Below are 24,185 nucleotides of genomic sequence, written 5' to 3'. Positions count from 1 at the left end.
AGTATTCAGGCCAGGACTCTGTGCAGGCCAATCCATTACAGGGATGTTGTTGTTGTGTGACCACTCCGCCACAGGCCGTGCATTATGAACAGGTGCTCGATCATGTTGGAAGATGCAATTACCAGCCGCAAATTGTTCTTCAACAGTGGGAAGCAAGGAGGTGCTTGAAATATCAATGTAGGCCGGAGCTGTGATATTGCCACACAAAACAACTAGGGTACAAGCCCCCTCCCTGAAAAACACAACCACACCATAACACCACCACCTCCGAATTTTACTGTTGGCACTACACACACTGGCAGACATTCACCGGGCATTTGCCATACCCACACCCTACCATTGGACCGCCACATTGTGTGTACCATGATTCGTCACTCCACACAACATTTTTCCACTGTTCAATAGTACAATATTTACACTCCTTACACCAAGGGAGGTGTCGTTTGGCATTTACCAGTGTGATGAGTGGCTTATGAGCAGCCGCCTGGCCATGAAATCCAAGTTTTCTCACCTCCCGCCTAACTGTAATAGAACTTGCAGTGGATCCTGGTGCTGTTTGGAATTCCTGTAAGATGGTCTGGATAGATGTCTGCCTATTACACTTTACAACCCTCTTCAACTGTCGGTTGGGTCTGTCAGTCAACAGACAAGGTCAGCCTGTATACTTTTGTGCTGTACGTGTCCCTTCACGTTTCCACTTCACTAGCACATCAGAAACAGTGGACCTAGGGATGTTTAGGAGTGTGGAAATCTCGCATACACACGTATGACAGAAGTCACACCCAATCACCTGACCACATTTGAAGTTCACGAGTTCTGCAGAGCACCCCATTCTGCACTCTCACGATGTCTAATGACTACTGAGGTCACTGATATGGAGTACCTGGTAGTAGGTGGCAGCATAATGTACCTAAAACATATGTTTTTCGGAGTGTCTGGATACTTTTCATCACACAATGTATAAATATCCAAAATCAGTAACAGACTGTAGATGTGATAATCAAAAATGAAAACAACTGAGAAGAACATTTTGAAAATATATCATCACTTTCCAAAAGTTGTTGCCAACCGTCAAGTACGTCTCTGTGATGCTTTCAGTGAACTGGGAAAGGACCACGCAATGATTATTATTATTATTATTATTATTATTATTATTATTAGTTGTAGTAGTGATAATGGAATTACATACTGCTAGAGAGGTCTGTATAATTTAATTGTTCATTTTGTTACGTCCTTTCAAGGTCACTATTAGTCATTGCTTCAATACTTTTTAAAAAAGTGTATATTACTGCTCTACTGTTATATTATATGTATTTTGAAGACAAAAATACTTACACACCAACAGGCATTGCCCAAATCAGCAATCTTCACTTTAATATCACATACTTCATGAACAGGGTCAGGTGTTCTTGCCAGATTTTTTGTATCAGGACAGGATGCAACACGCCGGAATGCTTTGTCTGTGAGAAGAGAGAGTCAATGTCATCATAAGTTACAGGAAGATATTTGGAAAATGTACCGTGCTTGACTGAAATTGTGCAACAAAGAAATATACATACTAAGGCAACCCAGTTAACTTACATTCTAACTTATGGAAAGCGCATTTTAAAATAATAATCCCCATACTACTCTTAAGGAGGCAATGAATTAAAGCTTTCAAATATTTTTGAAAACTCATAATTCAGCTAAAAAGCAGCATGTAACTTTTGGACAAAATCATGCCATTAAAAAAAAAAAAAAGTAGTCACCACCCATCTCAGTCTGTAAAACGTTAGTTATTTAAATAATTATTTTCTGCTTTTTAGTCTTTTGTGTGTGTGTGTGTGTGTGTGTGTGTGTGTGTGTGTGTGTGTGTGTGTGAAATTTATCTATCAATATCAAACATTTTGCCGAGGTTACGATGAAAACAAAGGGTAAATTTCAGGTTTATTTCCATTTCCCTTCACTTGATTTAAACGATATATTTCTTCCTCAAATGTATAACTTATAAAAAGACCATAAAGATAAAAACTAGGGAGATTTGAGCTCACATGGAGGCTTCCCAGCAACTGTTTTCCTGTGAATCAGTCATGACTGGAACAGGAAAAGGGAGAAATGGCAGCGGTACACAAAGTACCCTGCATTACACACCAGACAAGCACGCAAGTTAATACTGCATTGTCATCCAGTTCCAAACCATGTTATACACAATCTGGACAGCAACTTTTTTAAAGAACACTCTTTTTCCTTTGAAGTAAGTACAATACAAATAACATTTATTTATAGACATTTTTCCTTTGAAGTAAGTACAATACAAATAACATTTATTTATAGACATTCACAGAACAAAGTGGATTTTTCCTAATTTGCCTTTCCACGAATGGGGTTTCGGTGTCCTGAATTTTATACTTATAAATAAATTGCACACTAAAAGTTTACAATGATCTGCATATCTGAAAACTTGTGTAGACAGGAAATGAAATAAAAAAAGCTTTAAGAAGGGGAAATCTTAAGTGTGGAATAAGAATTAATTGGCAAAATAAAGACATACTGCTCAAAAGTGTACATCCATGTATATTTTTGAAAGCAAAATCTGCTGCTGGTTAACATTCAACACCATGATGCTCCTCCCACCGCATTATAACAAGCTTGGATACTCCTTGGCATTTCACCAACAACTTGATCGAGACATTGCTGCTCAAACCAATCCCATTCTTCGATGTTGTTCATAAGGTAGACACAGTTTGCTCATGCATTATCATCTTGAAAAATAAACCCACTACTGAAATAATGACTGTGGAACTGGGCAATAAATTGGATGAGCCTGCCTTACTGCATAGTCTTTAAATTACTTGTGATGGTGACGAGAGGCATCTGGCACCCATACACAATGTGACACTGTCACAGCCTGCACCTAAATATAATAAGTAGCTACATATGAGGTCAGAGGTATACTTTACATTGTACTAGTGTAGTGAACACACCCTCTGGGTGTGATGTCAGACAAGGACTATGGGAAGGGGTGCTGACAGCAAGGAACTGGCACTCTTGTTGGCGGCATTATAGTAACATGTTTATATAGTGTGAGACTGACCAACTTGTTTAATAAGTGTGTTCTGCCCCATCAAAATCACAGGCAAAAGAAAAGTTGTGATTTAGGTGATGAAAGAAGTCTGAATAGAACATAGACAATGATAAATCTAGAAGGTTCACTTTTAAGCCTAAATGAGTTAGGAAGAAACATCATAGAACATCAGAAGCCATTGAAGGTTCGGTGAGGATAAACCACCAGCATAACCACATAGTGCCAAGCAGTGGCAGCAGTCCACACCCACTAGTGGGAAATCCAGCAAGCACCAGTAATCCACACCAGATACTGGGAAAACTATCAAGTGGCAGCAGTCTGCACCAGGTAGTGGGAAAACTACCAAGTGGGCAGCACTCCACACAACGTGGTCGGAGATCTTACAAAAGTGTCAGTAGTCTGCACTAGGTCGCAAGAAACCTAGCAAGTGGCAGTAGTACATGCCAGGTAGTGTGTAATCTACTGAGTGGCAGCAGTACTTGTCAGCAGTGGGGGTAGTGATGGGGTTGAGGGAGGTGGTGGCAATAGCAGATGACTGTAAGTCCTCCATACATTTCACGGGAAGCAGCAAGGCTCCGAAAAATAAGTACAAATTGCAAAAAGTGAGCTGTTATGTATAGCCTTCAGTTGAAACTTTTGGGCTGAGAGGCCGTGTTCGATGTATAAAATTTTCACCTAACGTTTTGTCTCCATCTGTGGGAGACATCTTCTGAGGTCGTTTGGCTACTGCCACCGAGGCTCCAGGTACTCCCACATTTATAGAGTGCATAGAGGGCACCACCATTCGTCATGTGATGCCGACGGTATACCTATCTTTGGAATGTGTCATCATTCTCAATTAAGAGTAATTGATTGTCATTCTGCTGGTGCAACGTCGACATCCATATTTTGTCTAATTTAAAACTCTCTCTCTCTCTCTCTCTCTCTCTCTCTCTCTTTTTTTAAAAAAATAGATTGATCATGGCCTCTCAGCCCAGAAGTTTCAACTGAAGACAAGACCGGCCGTGAAAGCCTACATTGTATGTCCTGTGTAGCGTTGTGGTTTTAAGATCTGTTGGGTTCATAAAAATGACTAATTCAGATTGTACCATGTGGCTACAAGCAGCCTCACAGTGTTCCGAGTGCTGCAGTGTGGGCTGTACACATAGCAGGACACTGAAACATCATAGGTATGTCCATTAATTAATGCACATGTGGAATGTAATGAAAAAATTGATAGTTCCACTTTCTGCCACCAAGTGAAAAGATGGTACTGTAAGATGTCACTATATGAACTGTTTCCTATTTTGACTTCAGTACGCAGTTTATCGCTTGGCGACGTGTATCAATTTCTTTTGTGAAGTGGGTGTTGGTGAGCAAGGTTTAGAAGGTTGAAGTTTTCCAAATGAAACACAATGGCTATTGAGAAGAAAGCCTTTGCAGTGCTGGTAAAAGTTGTTTTATCAGAACAACAGCATTGGTAGGGCTGCATTATAGGAGTATCACTGACAAAAACAGCTGCAAAGAGGCCCCATCTCAATAAATGGACGAAAGAATATGATCAGGAAATTTGAAGATACAGGTGAATTATGTGGTGCAGCAGGGAGAGGGAGGCAGCCCATTTCCATAGCAGTAGTTGATGAAGTTGCTGCAGCTATAGCTGACCATGCAAAACATGCCTCACACTCTGCAGCCAGTGCTTGAGTTGTGTGAAATAACTCTCTCCCCCTTCATCAACATTTCAAAAGGTTTAGCAGCACATTTTACAATGGTATATGTATAAGATTCAAAATGAGCTCCAAATGAAGCCCCAAGACATGCTACAATGCAGTGACTTTGCCCTTTGTTTTTTGGTACACGTGGAAATTGATGAAATGGCTGGGGAATGTTCTCTGTATGGATGAGGCGCATTTTACTTTGCGCAGTGGTGTGAATGCACCTAATTGTCACGTATGGTGTTCTATGCTGCCACATGTGCAGGAACATCCACTGAACTCAACCTATGTGACTGTGCGGCGTGATTCCAAAGCTCCTTCATTCTTGGTCCAATTTTCTTAGAGGAGATGACACCTCACAGGCCTGTTAGGCATACAGTAACATCTGCATGTTATAAGGACCTCCTTGTGCAACATGCGATTCCAGCTTTGCTGGAACACAACTGTGCCCACACATCCATTTTCATGCAAGATAGTGTGACACCACATCACTTGCCGGGTGACAGATTTGCTTAGAGAAACCTTTGATAATGACTGCATCATCTCTAGACAATTTTAAGATATGTGGTCTTCCAGATCCCTCAACCTAAATCTATGGCAATTTCTGGTTACGGGTACATCTGAAAGATCATGTCTCTCAGGGATGTATCCAGACTCTTCCTGGTCTGAAGAGTAGCATGCAATGGCATATCGCTCTGATGAAACCGAATATGCTGCATGCAACTGTCTAACATGCCATGTTAATGATTCAGCATATTCCTGCCTTGTGAACATTCCTGATAAATGTGCCAGAACCACCATTACCATGTGTTTGATCATACCTCCCTTTTTCCTGCACTTGCACCACATTCTGACTGCTTACAGTGCCATATTTTCAGTTGGTGGCAGAAATCGGTATTATTATTATTTTTTTTTTTTCCAGCATATTCCATGAGCACATCAATTAATGAACATATCCATTATATTTAAGTGTCCTGTTATAAAACAGCCCGCACTGCAGCACTGGGAACATTATCTGTTTAATAATAACCATCCTGTATTTGTAGTAACAGAGTTGCCTGATGACAAATCTTCAGGCAATGAGATAGATTAGTTTAGGTCAACCTAGTAGCTGTGACATGAATGTGGGTCCTGTAGATTTAATATTGCAAGCTCTAGAGAAAGTGAATGGCCAATTAGGTGAAATTAAACAGTGTATAAAGGATCAAGGAGCTGAAGTTAAGAAAAGTATCTAATCAAAGGGAAATAATTTATGTAAGGGAGAAACTGACATTGAAAACAAGATGAAGTTGTAGATAAAAAGTAACTCAAGTTAATGCATAGAACTGAATGGTGACGTACGGGGTGAGATCAACAGTGTAGATGGCAAGTTACGAGCTAAATGTTCCAGGTTAGCAGAATGGAGAGTCGAATACTTTCAGCAGTAAAATGATTTGAACAGATGTGAGAGAGTGAAAGTAGCAGGATGTAATGTGCACAATGGTGTGGTTTCCCAAGTAAAATAATATTTCATTTAAATGTGATGCAAGATTATTTTATTTGTGTTAACAATGGATGGTAATGAAGTGGAGTGGACAGTGATTCAGATAAACATGCATCCAATTTTTGTGATAATGTAGTAAGTGTTCATGGGGCAGAAGTCTTTCTATTAGTGAAATCAGAACCAACAGTTGTCAAAAAAAAGTACATTATACTGTGGAACCATAGGATTAATAACAGACACATATCTATCATTAAACTGTTACACAATATCAGACAGATAAGGTTCCTGCTGCTGTACTGATGGAAATAGGTAATTTTTATGAAGTGATTAAGAGATTGCAGGAATGAGCTGACACCAAACTGGGGGATAATCCATGGCATTGATATGTGAAGTAAATGAAAACAGGCCATGGCAGGAGTAATATAAAAAAATTATTTGAAGGCAAATTGGAAGCTGAATCATTGGAAGTGTAGTGCCACTATTATTTTACGGCCAATTTGTGGGAATACAGTGGTGAAGTATTGCGGCAGCTGCTGGACAAAGGCAAGCACAAGGTACTGGCATTTGTGAGGCAGGCACAGCTTCGCTCGAAGGAACTTGCCAGCACAGTGGTAAAGCATGGTTCTTTGAAGGCACGGCCCTTGCAGTACAGGCAAGGGAAGTTTTCCACTAATGGGTTTCAGTAGTGCTGTTGAAAACGTGACTAGAAGTGTCACATTGGTGTAATGGGTGTGCTGCTGGCCTGTATTATTGGGTAAGCTGCTAGTCTGTATCAATAGTTGCCACTTTGGTATCAGATTCATTTGCTGCCCACAAGTTTCACTAGAATGTGGTGGCTACACTATATGACGGTACAATGCGGAGCCACCAGCAGCAGTCACGAGTCTGGGCCTCTGTCGTGATAACTGCCTCGTGCACTACATACAACTTCCACACTCAATGCCACGGCTCAACAGAGTTGTCCCAGGCTCACTATTAGTGAGCAGGACTACTGCCTAGGGGGCAACATGTTGCATCTCGAGCACGGTAGCTGCCTTCTGCCACTGCGGAGTGAATGCCACTGCACCACACGCCATCGGTCACTGAGACACAGTCAACCTCCACAGAACTTGCTCCCACTACAAAAATCTGTGACTGTCTTCAAGTGCCGCTAACACTGGGTGCTTGTGGCACGACTCATGTAACTAGGTCGCCTGCTGCATACTGAGCACTGTAGTCAACAAACTGGCGTGTGTGTGTTACAACCAGCCACCTGGCTGTCATCTTGCTGGCCATACGGCCACACTACATGGGGTGGGGTCATGTGGTTGCTACTCCATGCTGGCATAGATGTTTGAATGAATAAATTGTTATTTTTATAATCGAGTTTCACTGGGCCACCACCTGCCTCAACTCTCCACTGCCAGCCATCTTCCACAATAGCCACTCCACCACCTCCGGGGTCAGTTATGCAAGGAATCACCAAGTTATGGCACCTTAAGTGGGCAGTATATGCTTCATTATCTATGCAGCATGATGTCTAGAACACAGCCTGCAGTGTGGTCACAGTGGGGGAGTGAGAAAGCTGTGAGTTATTTTGGCATGTGTGACAGACACTGGATTCAGGCAGGAATGTCTTCATGACTATAAGGTTATGTTAATCAGCCAGAGAAACCAGCTGATCTTTCCGAGATTCATGGCAACTGCAGGGAGCAGTACTTGGAGACTGTTAGATGTTCACAGTGCAGTGTGCTTGGGCATACTGCACCGGTGTAGAACCAGTGTCGTTAAGTACGTTAGGTGCCATCGTTATGAGTATGTTGTGAGGCAATGCAGAAATGGTTAACGAGAAGGTGCAATTTGTTGGTAATTTTCAGTCAGTGAGTGAGTGTTGCGGATGTGTATTATGTATGAATGAAGGATAGAGATTTTGCAATGACAGACTGAGGCATGTGGGGTATTTTGGAGCCAGAGACAGTACGTTTATCGATGGAAAAGGTAGCATAGCTGTCAGCAGAGAATACATAGTTTTGAGGACAAATAGCAGTTAAAGATGAGTACATATCTTTGTTCCAGCCACCAGAGAATGAGGTGGATTCAGAGGCCACCAGTCTAATAACTCTCTTTTCTGGGAGGTCATCTGAGGCTGTGATATCATTCGTGGAGGAGCTGACAACGTCAGTGGGTATAGCTAGTTGAACTGATGGTCAGTTGTTACAGGCAATGAAATTGCATTTAGTGGGACATACAAAATTTGTATAAGCTATACAGACGTGGTGAGGAATGTTGAGACATTCACAAGCAGCTGAAGCAGGGGCTTCTGCAAAAGTACAAGAAGCAGACCAGTGTAAGGTTCTTTCAGAAACAATTGAGTATCATTACTATGAGGCACAGGAAGGCCTTAGAGGACTTTGGTGATAGGGTACAGAAGATAAATGTGCAGACATATAGAACGGGAGAAAATAATGATATGAATTAATTTTTGCTGCTGGAAGCTGAGCAAAGGGTGCTCAATGCTTCCCTGAGAGAATTATCACCTGATATGTCTGGAAGGGTACTCACACATGCTCCAAAGTATCTATAGCTACTGTCAGGTAAGCAATGGAATGTGCGGAGATGGATGTGTCAATGGGCGTATGCGATAGGCGTGGAGTGTTCTCCACAAATGTAAGATGTCACAGATTTGAGTGGAGAGGGCACATTTAGAGGCAGTGCCTCCAGCCTCGGTGTGGTATAAGTGATAGGTTTCAGCAAAAGAATTTTATTAGCAGTAATAGGGGTAGACTTCTTGTATCAAGATCATGCCAAAATTGACCTCTGCTGATGTGTAGTGGAGGTTAGTCGGAAAACATTCGAGCTAGGGGAAACTTTTGCCAGTGTGGAGCTAGTGGGAGATGCATCTGTCATATTGGGCAACCAGATTAAACTGCATACAAATCATTAAGGCTTGATTCCCATGAAAACGTGTCAGGTGGCACTGTGAAGTCCCTCAGAGAGTGAGGAGCTGGACTTACCTGTCAATATGTTATGTGTAACACAGCAACTGAAATGAATGTTAAATTCAGCAAGGCATTTTGTTAAAAGGCGTAGTGTATGTGTAAGGGAGAGATATGTCGGGAAGGTGGTACACGAGAATCTGGATAATTTTAATGCTGAAGAGATTAAGTTGACAATGCGGATGTTAGTAGCAAATTTGGACATTTTGGAGGAGTATGACTGATGCACAGTGTGTGAACTGTGGGAAGCCACAGGCCGCTGGCAAGACTGCATTATGTAATAAGGTGAAGCATCCTAAGGGATTAGAAAGAGTACAAATGGAGGAGTTATTGTTGGAGTTTGAAGACTTGATTTTTTGTCAGGGTCTGTTGCCAACAACACACATTACACAGCATAGCATTCCGACAGGAACTGAAACATCAGTGTACCGGAAGCCTTATCGAATGCCTCGATATATACAACTAATTATGGAACAGTTCATCAACCAGCAGTTAGCCAAATAGATGCAATCAGCACCAGTGTAGGGGGATCTGGTGTGGTCGTTGTTCCAAAGAAGTCTACAGATGGTTCTCAGAAGTATAGTTACTATTGTGACTACCATCATCTTGATGATAAGACACTGACAGATACACACCCCATATCTATGTCATGAAGATGATGATCAACTTGCAGCACTGCCAGTATTTCTCTACTACAGATTTGAGAAGTTAGTATCATAATTTTGAAGTGGTTTCAGAGAACTGACTGAAGACAGCATTCATGGTATCCTGGGGGTTATTATCAGTATCAAAGGTTTCCCTGTGGATTGAAGAACAGTCCTGCAATGTTTCAGTGATTGTTGGATGGACTATTAAGGGAGTATAAGCCTCATTAATCTCTAATCTACCTGGATGATATAACTTCATTCTTGAAAGAGGAGGAGGAACATAGGCAGCAACTGAGGGAATATTTACGAGATTGTGGGCACATCTGACATTAAGCATGGAAAAGCGTCATTTTGCTTTGGAGGAAGTAGGTTACTCATTTTTGGGACTCTCGAATTATTACAGGAAATCTGTACGGGGTTCACTGATACAGCATGACCACTCAACAGCTAATGAAGAAAGAAACAAAATTAATTTATTTTAATGGGTTGACGAAAGTTTTAATGTCAAGTCCAGTTTTAATTCTTCCATATTTTTAGAAGGAGTTTATATTATCATGTGATGCATCTAACTAGGCTTTGGGGTGTGTCCTGAGTCAAGAGGTCAACAGTGAGGAGTATCCTGTGGCTTATGCATCGAGCCAAGTGAATAGAGCAGAGAAAAGCTATTCTGCTATGGAAACAGAGTTTCTTAGCCTCATATATGGGATTGCATGGTTTCAGTGTTACTTGTGTGGGAAGAAATTTAAAGTATTGACTGAACATCCTGCTCTGAAATGGTTATTAGGGTTAAAGGACTCATCCAGCAGATTAATATGATGGGCATTACAACTCAGTGAGTTTGATTACCAAGTAGTCCATAAGTCAAGGAAGAAACAACGAAATGCAGACACTATGAAAGGAGGGAAGGGAGATTATGATTTAATGTCCCACTGACACTGAGGCCACTACAGAGACAGCACAAGCTCAGAAAATTTCAAGGACGGTGAAGGAAACCGACCATGCTCTTTAAAAGGAACCATGCCAGCATTGCCCATCCCAGCATTTTCCTGGTTCAATTTAGGAAATTGCGGAAAATCTAAATCTGGATGGCCAGCTACTGATTTGAAGCATCATCCTCCTGAGTGAAGGTCCAATGTGCTAATCATAGCACCACCTCACTCAGTTCAAATGCTGTAAGCGGGATGGTAGCGTAGTGAGAGACTGTGCTGGGAAGTAATTCTTCCGAGTCATGTGTGTGAAAACTCTTGAAGCTTTTTTAAGTAATACAAATGTTATTAACATTCTACATCTTTATTCTTCATTTCTACATACTTGCAGCCCTCTGCCACTAGAGGTCTTCATGGAAAAGGAATCACTTAGAAAGCAGTAGAGAAAAAGAAAAAGAACAATTCTTATAAGAGTCTACATCATGGATATGTATAAGAGAGGATTGGAAAGAAAGTGATGTCAGTCAACTTAGCTCTGGCATTTTTTATCATTTTTCATACTAAAAAATTTGGGCTGTAGATTAAGGAACCATGAAGTCTTCAAAAAGGATCCTTTCTCCTACCCCAGAGTGTATCATATTGCGTGTGATAAAAGCCACTTGTGTAAGAGCAAATACACTATCCTGATAGGCAGAAATTTTTATAAGAGATTTAAAGAACATAAAGACCTGGACTATTCCAGGCCATCAATAACTTAACTGTCTTACGCACTGCAGAGAAAGGTCGGATAATCAATGCTCTGGAAGAAATCGAAATCTTAAGAAGTCATCATTCCCATCCTCTCAATAAAATTAATGAATGAACAGACCTGTATCACAAAAAAATTAATTAATTATGACATTAGACAGGCAAATTAGCGTGTCCATATAACACAACATTTTTCCTTGTTTTTTTTTTTTTTTTTCTTTAACGTACAGGTCCTCTTCCTTCTTTATGTTGTGATGGTTCCAACACCTTTCTGCTGTTACTTCCCGCTTTTTCACTTTAAATAATTCACCTATCTCCTGTCCATCTTCTGTGCTTGGGTCGTGTGCAGCTTCAGTACTCATGACTAGTATGTGCTATTACACAGTTTTCCTGTTTGTGTTCCTGGTCGCACAGCACAGGGAAACAGTTGTTACGGAATTTTTGTAATTCCGTACAATCTGTGATTTCATTATGTTGGTAAATTTTTGTATCCAGTCATTATGTCTTTTTTAAGTCCCTTTTACCCTTCTGACGCGAAATCGTTGGCTCAACAACAACATTGGGATGAGGATGACCTCAGATGATTAAGTGATTTTATTTGTAAGTAACATCATGGTCTCTCATCATCATGGTTTCTCTTTTAATTTAGAAATTTTGGCCACGTTGTTCCTTATCTGATATTTCAACCCTGAGAATCCCCTCCCATTCACGTGTAACAGAATATTTTTATTATTACAGTTTACACTAGATGATGAAACAAAGTGTTCCGAAACTGGTCATGAACACAATAAAAGATTGTGCACTAAGTAACTGTCCTGCAGTTTCTTTCAAAACAAACATTCTACAATGATGGTATCATCAAACTGGTCTCTCGCTGGAAGAAATGTGTCCATCACCAGGGTGACTATGTTGTTGTTGTGATCTTCAGTCCAGAGACTGGTTTGATGCAGCTCTCCATGCTACTCTATCCTGTGCAAGCTTCTTCATCTCCCAGTACCCACTGCAACCCACATCCTTCGGAATCTGTTTAGTGTATTCATCTCTTGGTCTCCCTCTACGTATTTTACCATCGGCGCTGCCCCCCAATACTAAATTGGTGATCCCTTGATGCCTCAGAATATGTCCTACCAACCGATCCCTTCTTCTAGTCAAGTTGTGCCACAAACTCCTCTTCTCCCCAATTCTATTCAATACCTCTTCATTAGTTATGTGATCTACCCATCTAATCTTCAGCATCCTTCTGTAGCACCACATTTCAAAAGCTTCTATTCTCTTTTTCTCTAAACTATTTATTGTCCACGTTTCACTTCCATACATGGCTACACTCCATACAAATACCTTCAGAAAAGACTTCCTGACACCTAAATCTATACTCGATGTAAACAAATTTCTCTTCTCCAGAAATGCCTTCCTTGCCATTGCCAGACTACATTTTATATCCTCACTACTTCGACCATCATCAGTTATTTTGCTCCCCAAATAGCAAAACCCATTTACGACTTTAAGCGTCTTATTTCCTCAGCATCATTCAATTTAATTTGACTACATTCCATTATCCTCATTTTGCTTTTGTTTATGTTCATCTTATATTCTCCTTTCAAGACACTGTCCATTCCATTCAGCTGCTCTTCTAGGTCTGTCTCTGACAGAATTACAATGTCATCGGCGAACCCCAACTCTTCACACAGTATCATACGAGGGCAGTTCAATAAGTAATGCAACACATTTTTTTTTCTGAAACAGGGGTTGTTTTATTCAGCATTGAAATACACCAGGTTATTCCCCAATCTTTTAGCTACACAACATTATTTTTCAACGTAATCTCCATTCAATGCTACGGCCTTACACCACCTTGAAATAAGGGCCTGTATGCCTGCACGGTACCATTCCACTGGTCGATGTCGGAGCCAACGTCGTACTGCATCAATAACTTCTTCATCATCCGCGTAGTGCCTCCCACGGATTGCGTCCTTCATTGGGCCAAACATATGGAAATCCGACGGTGCGAGATCGGGGCTGTAGGGTGCATGAGGAAGAACAGTCCACTGAAGTTTTGTGAGCTCCTCTCGGGTGCGAAGACTTGTGTGAGGTCTTGCGTTGTCATGAAGAAGGAGAAGTTCGTTCAGATTTTTGTGCCTACGAACACGCTGAAGCCGTTTCTTCAATTTCTGAAGAGTAACACAATACACTTCAGAGTTGATCGTTTGACCATGGGGAAGGACATCGAACAGAATAACCCCTTCAGCGTCCCAGAAGACTGCAACCATGACTTTACCGGCTGAGGGTATGGCTTTAAACTTTTTCTTGGTAGGGGAGTGGGTGTGGCGCCACTCCATTGATTGCCATTTTGTTTCAGGTTCGAAGTGATGAACCCATGTTTCATCGCCTGTAACAATCTTTGACAAGAAATTGTCACCCTCAGCCACATGACGAGCAAGCAATTCCGCACAGATGGTTCTCCTTTGCTCTTTATGGTGTTCGGTTAGACAACGAGGGACCCAGCGGGAACAAACCTTTGAATATCCCAACTGGTGAACAATTGTGACAGCACTACCAGCAGAGATGTCAAGTTGAGCACTGAGTTGTTTGACGGTGATCCATCGATCATCTCGAACGAGTGTGTTCGCACGCTCCGCCATTGCAGGAGTCACAGCTGTGCACGGCCGGCCCGCACGCAGGAGATCAGACAGTCTTGCTTGACCTTGCGGCGATGATGACACACGCTTTGCCCAACGACTCACCGTGCTTTTGTCCACTGCCAGATCACCGTAGACATTCTGCAAGCGCCTATGAATATCTGAGATGCCCTGGTTTTCCGCCAAAAGAAACTCGATCACTGCCCGTTGTTTGCAACGCACATCCGTTACAGACGCCATTTTAACAGCTCCGTACAGCGCTGCCACCTGTCGGAAGTCAATGAAACTATATGAGACGAAGCGGGAATGTTTGAAAATATTCCACAAGAAATTTCCGGTTTTTTCAACCAAAATTGGCCGAGAAAAAAAATGTGTTGCATTACTTATTGAACTGCCCTCGTATCTCCCATTTCATCTTCATCTACATCCTCTTCCATTTCCATAATATTGTCCTCAAGAACATCGCCCTTGTATTGACCCTCTATATACTCCTTCCACCTTTCTGCTTTCCCTTCTTTGCTAAGAACTAGGTTTCCATCTGAGCTCTTGATATTCATACAAGTGCTTCTCTTTTCTCCAAAAGTCTCTCTAATTTTCCTGTAAGCAGTATCTATCTTACCCCTAGTGATATACGTCTCTACATCCTTACATTTGTCCTCTAGCCATCCCTGCTTAGCCATTTTGCACTTCCTGTCAATCTCATTTTTGAGACATTTGTATTCTCTTTTGCCTGCTTCATTTACTGCATTTTTGTATTTTCTCCTTTCATCAATTAAATGCAGTATCTCTTCTGTTAACCCAAGGATTTCTATGAGCCCTCGTCTTTTTACCTACTTGATCCTCTGCTGCCTTCTCTATTTCATCTCTCAAAGCGACCCATTCTTCTTCTACTGTATTTCTTTCCCCATTCTTGTCAATCGTTCCCTAATGCCCTCCCTAAAACTCTCTACCACCTGTGGTTCTGTCAGTTTATCCAGGCCCCATCTCCCTAAATTCCCACCTTTTTCCAGTTACTTCAGTTTTAATCTACAGCTCATAACCAATAGATTGTGGTCAGAGTCCACATCTGCCCCCGTAAATGTCTTACAATTTAAAACCTGGTTCCTAAATCTATGTCTTACCATTATATAATCTATCTGAAACCTGTCAGTATCTCCACGCTTCTTCCATGTATACAACCTTCTTTTATGATTCTTGAACCAAGTGGTGACTATATTGAGAAATAAATATGTACACATGAATAATAAAGATGTAGAATATTAATAATGTTTGTTTCATTTAAAAGCTTCAGAAGTTTTCACATTAAAATTTCAGGGGCACCACTTTTCAGCATTCCCTCATACTAGGTCACATCCTTGCTGAACGGAAAGCAGTACAGAACACTGACAGTGATTGCCAGCTGTACAGGACACAACTGTAGTTCAGCATGTGTGACGGTCTGTCGTGTAAGATAACTAGGTTAGAGTTGTGGGTGATGGTGCTCGCTAAGTTAAAGGAGGACATACTGAGAGAGGCACATTATCACATATTGCCTGGTCATGGAGGGTGAAGAGCAACAAACTGAAGGTTGGTTGGAAGATATGGGTGGAGCAGAAGAAAGGGAGATGTGCATCAGTATGTGAGAAATTATGTGTAGCGTGCACAGCATGCAGACTTGTGCCATAAACAAATACCATTACAGAGGCTGACAGAAGCGTCAAAGTTGTTTGTAATGATTGGCTTGGATGGGTTAGGACCATTTAATTGCACTCGGACAGAGAATCGTTTTGTGTTGACAATGACAGATCACTTTTCATGGTATGTAGAGATGATCACTATGTCTAACCGGCATGCAGCTACAGTCAGAAAGCAACAAATGAATGCCTAATTTTGGGATGCCAGAGATGTCAACTACAAACCAAGGGACAAATAATGTGTCAAACTTAATGAAGTAATTATGTTGCATGTTATCTACGAAGAATCTGAGAACTAGTCTGCTTCAACCTCAGACAAACTGCAGAATAGAACAAGCGCATCACACAATTGGAGGGATGTTGAATTAATAGTTAAACTTGTATTATGATGACTGGGACACAGATCTGATATTTGTTGTGTCTGTGTTCAATTCGAAGGTCCACACTAATATGAATACAAAGTTGTATATAGCAGGAAAATGGTGTCACCACTTGATATGATTAATGCAAGAAGGAGCAAGTATAGAGAGTCAGTCTGTACTTTTGCTATAACAGTAAGAGAAGTATGGAAACAGGAGCAGGAAGCAAACATGAGGGCACTGTAGAGGCAAGAGGCAGAGGTGAAATGCACAGGGTGCTTACCACATTATAGGGTAGGGCAGTGGATAATGTTATCCACCTCTTACATGTCAAAGGGTAAGATTAAGAAATTTGTTGTGAGGTACAAGGGACCTTACCAATTGCTCAAGACTACATCACCATTCAATGTTAAGCCACAGTTGCGCACAGGTTTGACAACAGTGGTCGTTCAACGGCTCACTACAGTATTGACACATTGGGTACTAAATCGTGTTTTGAGCAAAAGAATCCAGCATTCTTTGGCTAGTGGTATGTACAAAATGAGCATATTTCATTACCATCACTCTGTGTGTGTGTGTGTGTGTGTGTGTGTGTGTGTGTGTGTGTGTGAGAGAGAGAGAGAGAGAGAGAGAGAGAGAGAGAGAGAGAGAGAGAGAGAGAGAGATAAAATGTGAAATAAAAGGGCCGGATCCAAAATTCATGATCCAAACACAACATGAAAAAAAGCCAGATAGGGAATTGGAAGTTAACTGACCATTTGCTGTGGAAGTTTGGCGACATCGAACAGTTCAGGCACGACTCTGATTGGAGGAAGACACCTCCAACACGCGAAGTGTCAACTATGAAGTTATTTTAATCAACTATAGGTCCAAAGCCAGAGAAGGACACAAAGAGGAAGAAGCACAGGAGTGAATATGAGAATATGGACTGACTAATGCAGAAGGTCCCCACACTGAGGTCAAGGAAGTGACAGGTATTTTGCTGTGTGTATTGGTGATTGTTTAGGGTATTATGTGCTGGATGTTGGGTTGTAATACATTGGAGGGGGGTAAGGAATGAACTTGGTGTTGGTGTTAAGAGTAAGGGTTCTTTTAATTCTCTTTGTATGAGAGTAATAGCTGGTGGCAGCAGGCATTTGAGGAGGGGGATGGTAGTTCCTGCTGTCAGGTTGCTGTACATAGAGGGCAAGGATGGGAGGGATGCTAATCATCGAGCTAGGCTGGAGCAGAGTGAGGATGCTGCAGAATCAGCACCTGGAGGGAGTAGTTCTTTACACCAAAGAAGAGGATGTAGTGGAAACCAGCCATCAATGTACAATAAATTTAGTTTTTAATGTGTTAGAGTTAAGGAATGATGTGAGGAGGCCAGAGGGGGTGTTTTCTGGGCTTCAACAGAGCCTAGAGCAGGATTGTGCTTGGGAAAGTTTTGGGGGAATGTAAGAAGTTGAGTAAGTCTTATGAATGACTACAGGAACAGAGGCAGCAAGCAGTGGAAGTGGTGCAGTGTTCGTTTTGTCAACAGAAGAGGGGTTGTATTGATGCTGGAGGGAGAATTTTCAAGATGGTGTTCAAAACAGTATATGCCATTTACATGAAAGTGTTAAACAAGACTGTGGAGGTGGCAAAGAAGTTGTCAGACAGTACCAAGTGAGTGGTGTAGTGGCATACCACACAGACAACAGGGTTGGGGAGTGAATTGTTGAACAATATACATATGCTATGGGAGCTGAAAACTGAGGTGATGAAATATGCACAAGCATCAGAGGATACTGTGAATCAAGATCTGAGAATCACGCAAGCATAGGTGGAAGAGTTGGCTGCAAGATTCACCATGACAAGGCTGTTACAATCAATAGCACACAAAGTATGGGATACTTGGGTAGCGATGGTGAGCTTACAGGAAGCTATTCATCATGTACTGCACGAGTCCCATCCCGTTATGACCAGAGCAATACTTACAGGCATTACAAAAATGTGAGGGGGAACTACACCCAGAGTTGAAACTGATTACAGAGCCCAGTAGGCAGAGTTCACAGTTCTACTGATATAGCATCGGTAAAGGTAAAAACTGACAAGGCAACTGACAAGGCACGGTTATACGAACTGGTTCGGTTCCTGGTAGCAAGTAAACTGGCACAATTTAAATGTTATACCATTCATCCTTATCTGTTGAGGTGGGGAACCCTAGGGAAATTTGTACAAGTAAGGACAGATGGTGTGTTGTTAATCTCAGAAGAAGGAGACTGACATTTAGTAATGATGGAGAGTAACTCAGCACTATCGGAGGGAGAAGTTTACAGTGTGCCTGATCTGGGAGATTCAAACTAATGAAAATGCACATGTGATGCAGCTATTCCTGGGCAGAAAATGTGGATGGGATCATCATAGGGACATTGAGGAACTGTATTTCCAGCAAGCAGGGTTATACTGGATTTATTCTGTGTATGACAAGATGGTAGTGTTGGTGAGCTGCTTCGAGCAGGGAAGGCTCAATGAGACAAGATGAGTGGATGTGAGAAGTGGTGGGTTGTCGATCAACGGGACAGGACGTGACATAACAGGGCCAACATTCCATCTACCAGCTAGAATTGCAGACAATATCATGTTGACCCTAAGACAGTCAAAGTTGTACTGCCCAAATGAACCAATAGAAGTACTTTCAATGCAGAATCTAACCTTCTCAAATAACATATTGAAACCAAACCTAATCCATTCCCTGAACCAACTAATAGCCACGCAAGAGGGACAGATTTTGGCAGACCACTTGATGCAGCATGTATAGCAGTACTCTGCTGTGCACAACCTTCATCTATTTTAGGTGGCGAGCTGCCCATCAACTTGTTCCCCCAGCAGTGGAAACTCCAGTAGACTGGATCCCTAGAGCAAGAAAATGAGTGTAGAATACTGTAGGGTGAATGTGGCTGAGAAATGTACTCTTTAGAGTTTAAGGAGGGATGTAACAGAAAATGTAAGCATTTATTTAAAAAGTCGTTACAGCCATATTTATTAATGTACGAATCTAAAATTTTGCATGTGTAAAGCGAAAGAGCTGTGTTTTAAAGGAAAATATAATAAAATATGCAGGATTAATATTTTGGCAGAAATTTGAATTTTTAATTTTTTTATTGTCTTTTTATAAAAAGCCCTAACTCAAATTCTAATCATGCAATTAATCTGAAAATTTTATTGTAGTGTCCTGACATTGTTATATGATCACTGAACAATAGTTATTAATTTATGGTAAAAATTGTAGCATTAACAGAAGTTTTAATTTTGCACATCCAAAATTAACTTTTTTCCTACATACAATCATCTAAAAATCAGAATATAATGGCAGGATCTCATATTTTTTAGTTCTGGGGAGACAGCAACATGTTGCGAACAGTTCCTAAAAATTTCTTAGCTTTAGCGCATATACTTTTTGAGAAAAGGCTTCTAATAAAGTAAAAAATGTAAAACAGAGAATATGAGGTTCATCTACATCTACATCTACATTGATACTCCGCAAGCCACCCAACGGTGTGTGGCGGAGGGCACTTTACGTGCCACTGTCATTACCTCCCTTTCCTGTTCCAGTCGCGTATGGTTCGCGGGAAGAACGACTGTCTGAAAGCCTCCGTGCGCGCTCTAATCTCTCTAATTTTACATTCGTGATCTCCTCGGGAGGTATAAGTAGGGGGAAGCAATATATTCGATACCTCATCCAGAAACGCACCCTCTCGAAACCTGGCGAGCAAGCTACACCGCGATGCAGAGCGCCTCTCTTGCAGAGTCTGCCACTTGAGTTTATTAAACATCTCCGTAACGCTATCACGGTTACCAAATAACCCGGTGACGAAACGCGCCGCTCTTCTTTGGATCTTCTCTATCTCCTCCGTCAACCCGACCTGGTACGGATCCCACACTGATGAGCTATACTCAAGTATAGGTCGAACGAGTGTTTTGTAAGCCACCTCCTTTGTTGATGGACTACATTTTCTAAGCACTCTCCCAATGAATCTCAACCTGGTACCCGCCTTACCAACAATTAATTTTATATGATCATTCCACTTCAAATCGTTCCGCACGCATACTCCCAGATATTTTACAGATGTAACTGCTACCAGTGTTTGTTCCGCTATCATATAATCATACAATAAAGGATCCTTCTTTCTATGTATTCGCAATACATTACATTTGTCTATGTTAAGGGTCAGTTGCCACTCCCTGCACCAAGTGCCTATCCGCTGCAGATCTTCCTGCATTTCGCTACAATTTTCTAATGCAGCAACTTCTCTGTATACTACAGCATCATCCGCGAAAAGCCGCATGGAACTTCCGACACTATCTACTAAGTCATTTATATATATTGTGAAAAGCAATGGTCCCATAACACTCCCCTGTGGCACGCCAGAGGTTACTTTAACGTCTGTAGACGTCTCTCCATTGATAACAACATGCTGTGTTCTGTTTGCTAAAAACTCTTCAATCCAGCCACACAGCTGGTCTGATATTCCGTAGGCTCTTACTTTGTTTATCAGGCGACAGTGCGGAACTGTATCGAACGCCTTCCGGAAGTCAAGAAAAATAGCATCTACCTGGGAGCCTGTATCTAATATTTTCTGGGTCTCATGAACAAATAAGGCGAGTTGGGTCTCACACGATCGCTGTTTCCGGAATCCATGTTGATTCCTACATAGTAGATTCTGGGTTTCCAGAAATGACATGATACGCGAGCAAAAAACATGTTCTAAAATTCTACAAGAGAGCGACGTAAGAGATATAGGTCTATAGTTTTGCGCATCTGCTCGACGACCCTTCTTGAAGACTGGGGCTATCTGTGCTCTTTTCCAATCATTTGGAACCCTCCGTTCCTCTAGAGACTTGCGGTACACGGCTGTTAGAAGGGGGGCAAGTTCTTTCGCGTACTCTGTGTAGAATCTAATTGGTATCCCGTCAGGTCCAGTGGACTTTCCTCTATTGAGTGATTCCAGTTGCTTTTCTATTCCTTGGACACTTATTTCGATGTCAGCCATTTTTTCGTTTGTGCGAGGATTTAGAGAAGGAACTGCAGTGCGGTCTTCCTCTGTGAAACAGCTTTGGAAAAAGGTGTTTAGTATTTCAGCTTTACGCGTGTCATCCTCCGTTTCAATGCCATCATCATCCCGTAGTGTCTGGATATGCTGTTTCGAGCCACTTACTGATTTAACGTAAGACCAGAACTTCCTAGGATTTTCTGTCAAGTCAGTACATAGAATTTTACTTTCGAATTCAATGAACGCTTCACGCATAGCCCTCCTTACGCTAACTTTGACATCGTTTAGCTTCTGTTTGTCTGAGAGGTTTTGGCTGCGTTTAAACTTGGAGTAGAGCTCTCTTTGCTTTCGCAGTAGTTTCCTAACTTTGTTGTTGTACCACGGTGGGTTTTTCCCGTCCCTCACAGTTTTACTCGGCACGTACCTGTCTAAAACGCATTTTACGATTGCCTTGAACTTTTTCCATAAACACTCAACATTGTCAGTGTCGGAACAGAAATTTTCGTTTTGATCTGTTAGGTAGTCTGAAATCTGCCTTCTATTACTCTTGCTAAACAGATAAACCTTCCTCCCATTTTTTATATTCCTATTAACTTCCATATTCAGGGATGCTGCAACGGCCTTATGATCACTGATTCCCTGTTCTGTACATACAGAGTCGAAAAGTTCGGGTCTGTTTGTTATCAGTAGGTCCAAGATGTTATCTCCACGAGTCGGTTCTCTGTTTAATTGCTCGAGGTAATTTTCGGATAGTGCACTCAGTATACTGTCACTTGATGCTCTGTCCCTACCACCCGTCCTAAACATCTGAGTGTCCCAGTCTATATCTGGTAAATTGAAATCTCCACCTAAGACTATAACATGCTGAGAAAATTTATGTGAAATGTATTCCAAATTTTCTCTCAGTTGTTCTGCCACTAATGCTGCTGAGTCGGGAGGTCGGTAAAAGGAGCCAATTATTAACCTAGTTCGGTTGTTTAGTGTAACCTCCACCCATAATAATTCACAGGAACTATCCACTTCTACCTCACTACAGGATAAACTACTACTAACAGCGACGAACACTCCACCACCGGTTGCATGCAATCTATCCTTTCTAAACACCGTCTGTACCGTTGTAAAAATTTCGGCAGAATTTATCTCTGGCTTAAGCCAGCTTTCTGTACCTATAACGATTTCAGCTTCGGTGCTTTCTATCAGCGCTTGAAGTTCCGGTACTTTACCAACGCAGCTTCGACAGTTGACAATTACAATACCGATTGCTGCTTGGTCCCCGCATGTCCTGACTTTGCCCTGCACCCGTTGAGGCTGTTGCCCTTTCTGTACTTGCCCAAGGCCATCTAACCTAAAAAACCGCCCAGCCCACGCCACACAACCCCTGCTACCCGTGTAGCCGCTTGTTGCGTGTAGTGGACTCCTGACCTATCCAGCGGAACCCGAAACCCCACCACCCTATGGCGCAAGTCGAGGAATCTGCAGCCCACACGGTCGCAGAACCGTCTCAGCCTCTGATTCAGACCCTCCACTCGGCTCTGTAGCAAAGGTCCGCAGTCAGTCCTGTCGACGATGCTGCAGATGGTGAGCTCTGCTTTCATCCCGCTAGCGAGACTGGCAGTCTTCACCAAATCAGATAGCCGCCGGAAGCCAGAGAGGATTTCCTCCGATCCATAGCGACACACATCATTGGTGCCAACATGAGCGACCACCTGCAGATGGGTGCACCCTGTACCCTTCATGGCATCTGGAAGGACCCTTTCCACATCTGGAATGACTCCCCCCGGTATGCACACGGAGTGCACATTGGTTTTCTTCCCCTCTCTTGCTGCTATTTCCCTAAGGGGCCCCATTACGTGCCTGACGTTGGAGCTCCCAACTACCAGTAAGCCCACCCTCTGCAACTGTCCGGATCTTGCAGACTGAGGGGCAACCTCTGGAACAGGACAAGCAGCCATATCAGGCTGAAGATCAGTATCAGCCTGAGACAGAGCCTGAAACCGGTTCGTCAGACAAACTGGAGAGGCTTTCCGTTCAGCCCTCCGGAATGTCTTTCGCCCCCTGCCACACCTTGAAACGACCTCCCACTCTACCACAGGTGAGGGATCAGCCTCAATGCGGGCAGTATCCCGGGCAACCACAGTCGTAGTCCGATCAGGGGATGCGTGGGACGAGCTGGCCGTCCCCGACAAACCCCCATCTGGACCCCCACAGTGATGCCCATTGGCAACAGCCTCAAGCTGTGTGACCGAAGCCAACACTGCCTGAAGCTGGGAGCGAAGGGATGCCAACTCAGCCTGCATCCGAACACAGCAGTTGCAGTCCCTAAAGATATTCTTCTCATACTTCTACATGTAATAAGCTTAACTCAATTTCAAAATCCTCCATACTGATACTCCTCATCCTCCAGGTTTCTCTTCTCTCCTCTGTGAATCTGCCTGGCCTGTATTTGCAGGTAAGACACTGATCTGTTAGCTTTCTTGACCCTGCTCTCGTCAATGGTGTAAAATGCTTTTGTTGTAAACACACCAGCATCTATACCAACTCTCTTCAGCAGTTCAATTCTGCCATTATTTCCGTTATTGTAAAATAAAACTGTATCATAGACACCTAGTTTGAGTACTTCAAGTCCACAGAATGCCCTTTTCGAGCATCTAATCCAAATTAAATTATTGAGGCTTTCATTTGCATTCTGTGGCTTTTCATGAAGACACTTCCTCAATAAATAAGGGTTTGCAAGAAACCTGAATGTGGGCTTAATTGCATTCATAACAAGTGGGTGTTTATGTGAATATGTCTCATTTCTGTTGATGAACTTACACCAATCGTCTTTCAAACTCAGACTGTGCTATGAAGTTTGGTCAGTGGATAGTTTGTGAAAAAAAGTCGTCCACACAGCACGCCTCATTGCCTCTAAGTTTATCCTTATAGCTCTTCCATAAAATAACTGAAGAGGATAAATTTCTTTCAGA

General features: G+C 42.2%; 1 protein-coding gene across 3 annotated transcripts in view; it reads right to left on the bottom strand.

Moving 5' to 3' along the window:
* The window catches only part of LOC126469739 (SRSF protein kinase 3-like), a 385,641-nt gene that overhangs the window by 45,421 nt on the left and 316,035 nt on the right, over positions 1-24,185 (bottom strand). For all 3 annotated transcript variants that reach the window (XM_050096946.1, XM_050096947.1, XM_050096944.1), the window contains one exon: positions 1,336-1,460. In XM_050096946.1, coding sequence (XP_049952903.1) covers positions 1,336-1,460 — 125 coding nt within the window. The remainder of the gene's footprint in view (positions 1-1,335; positions 1,461-24,185) is intronic.

The sequence above is a fragment of the Schistocerca serialis genome, chromosome 3 (assembly GCF_023864345.2).
Source record: "Schistocerca serialis cubense isolate TAMUIC-IGC-003099 chromosome 3, iqSchSeri2.2, whole genome shotgun sequence".
NCBI lineage: Eukaryota > Metazoa > Arthropoda > Insecta > Orthoptera > Acrididae > Schistocerca > Schistocerca serialis.
This window is presented reverse-complemented; position numbering and strand designations above follow the sequence as displayed.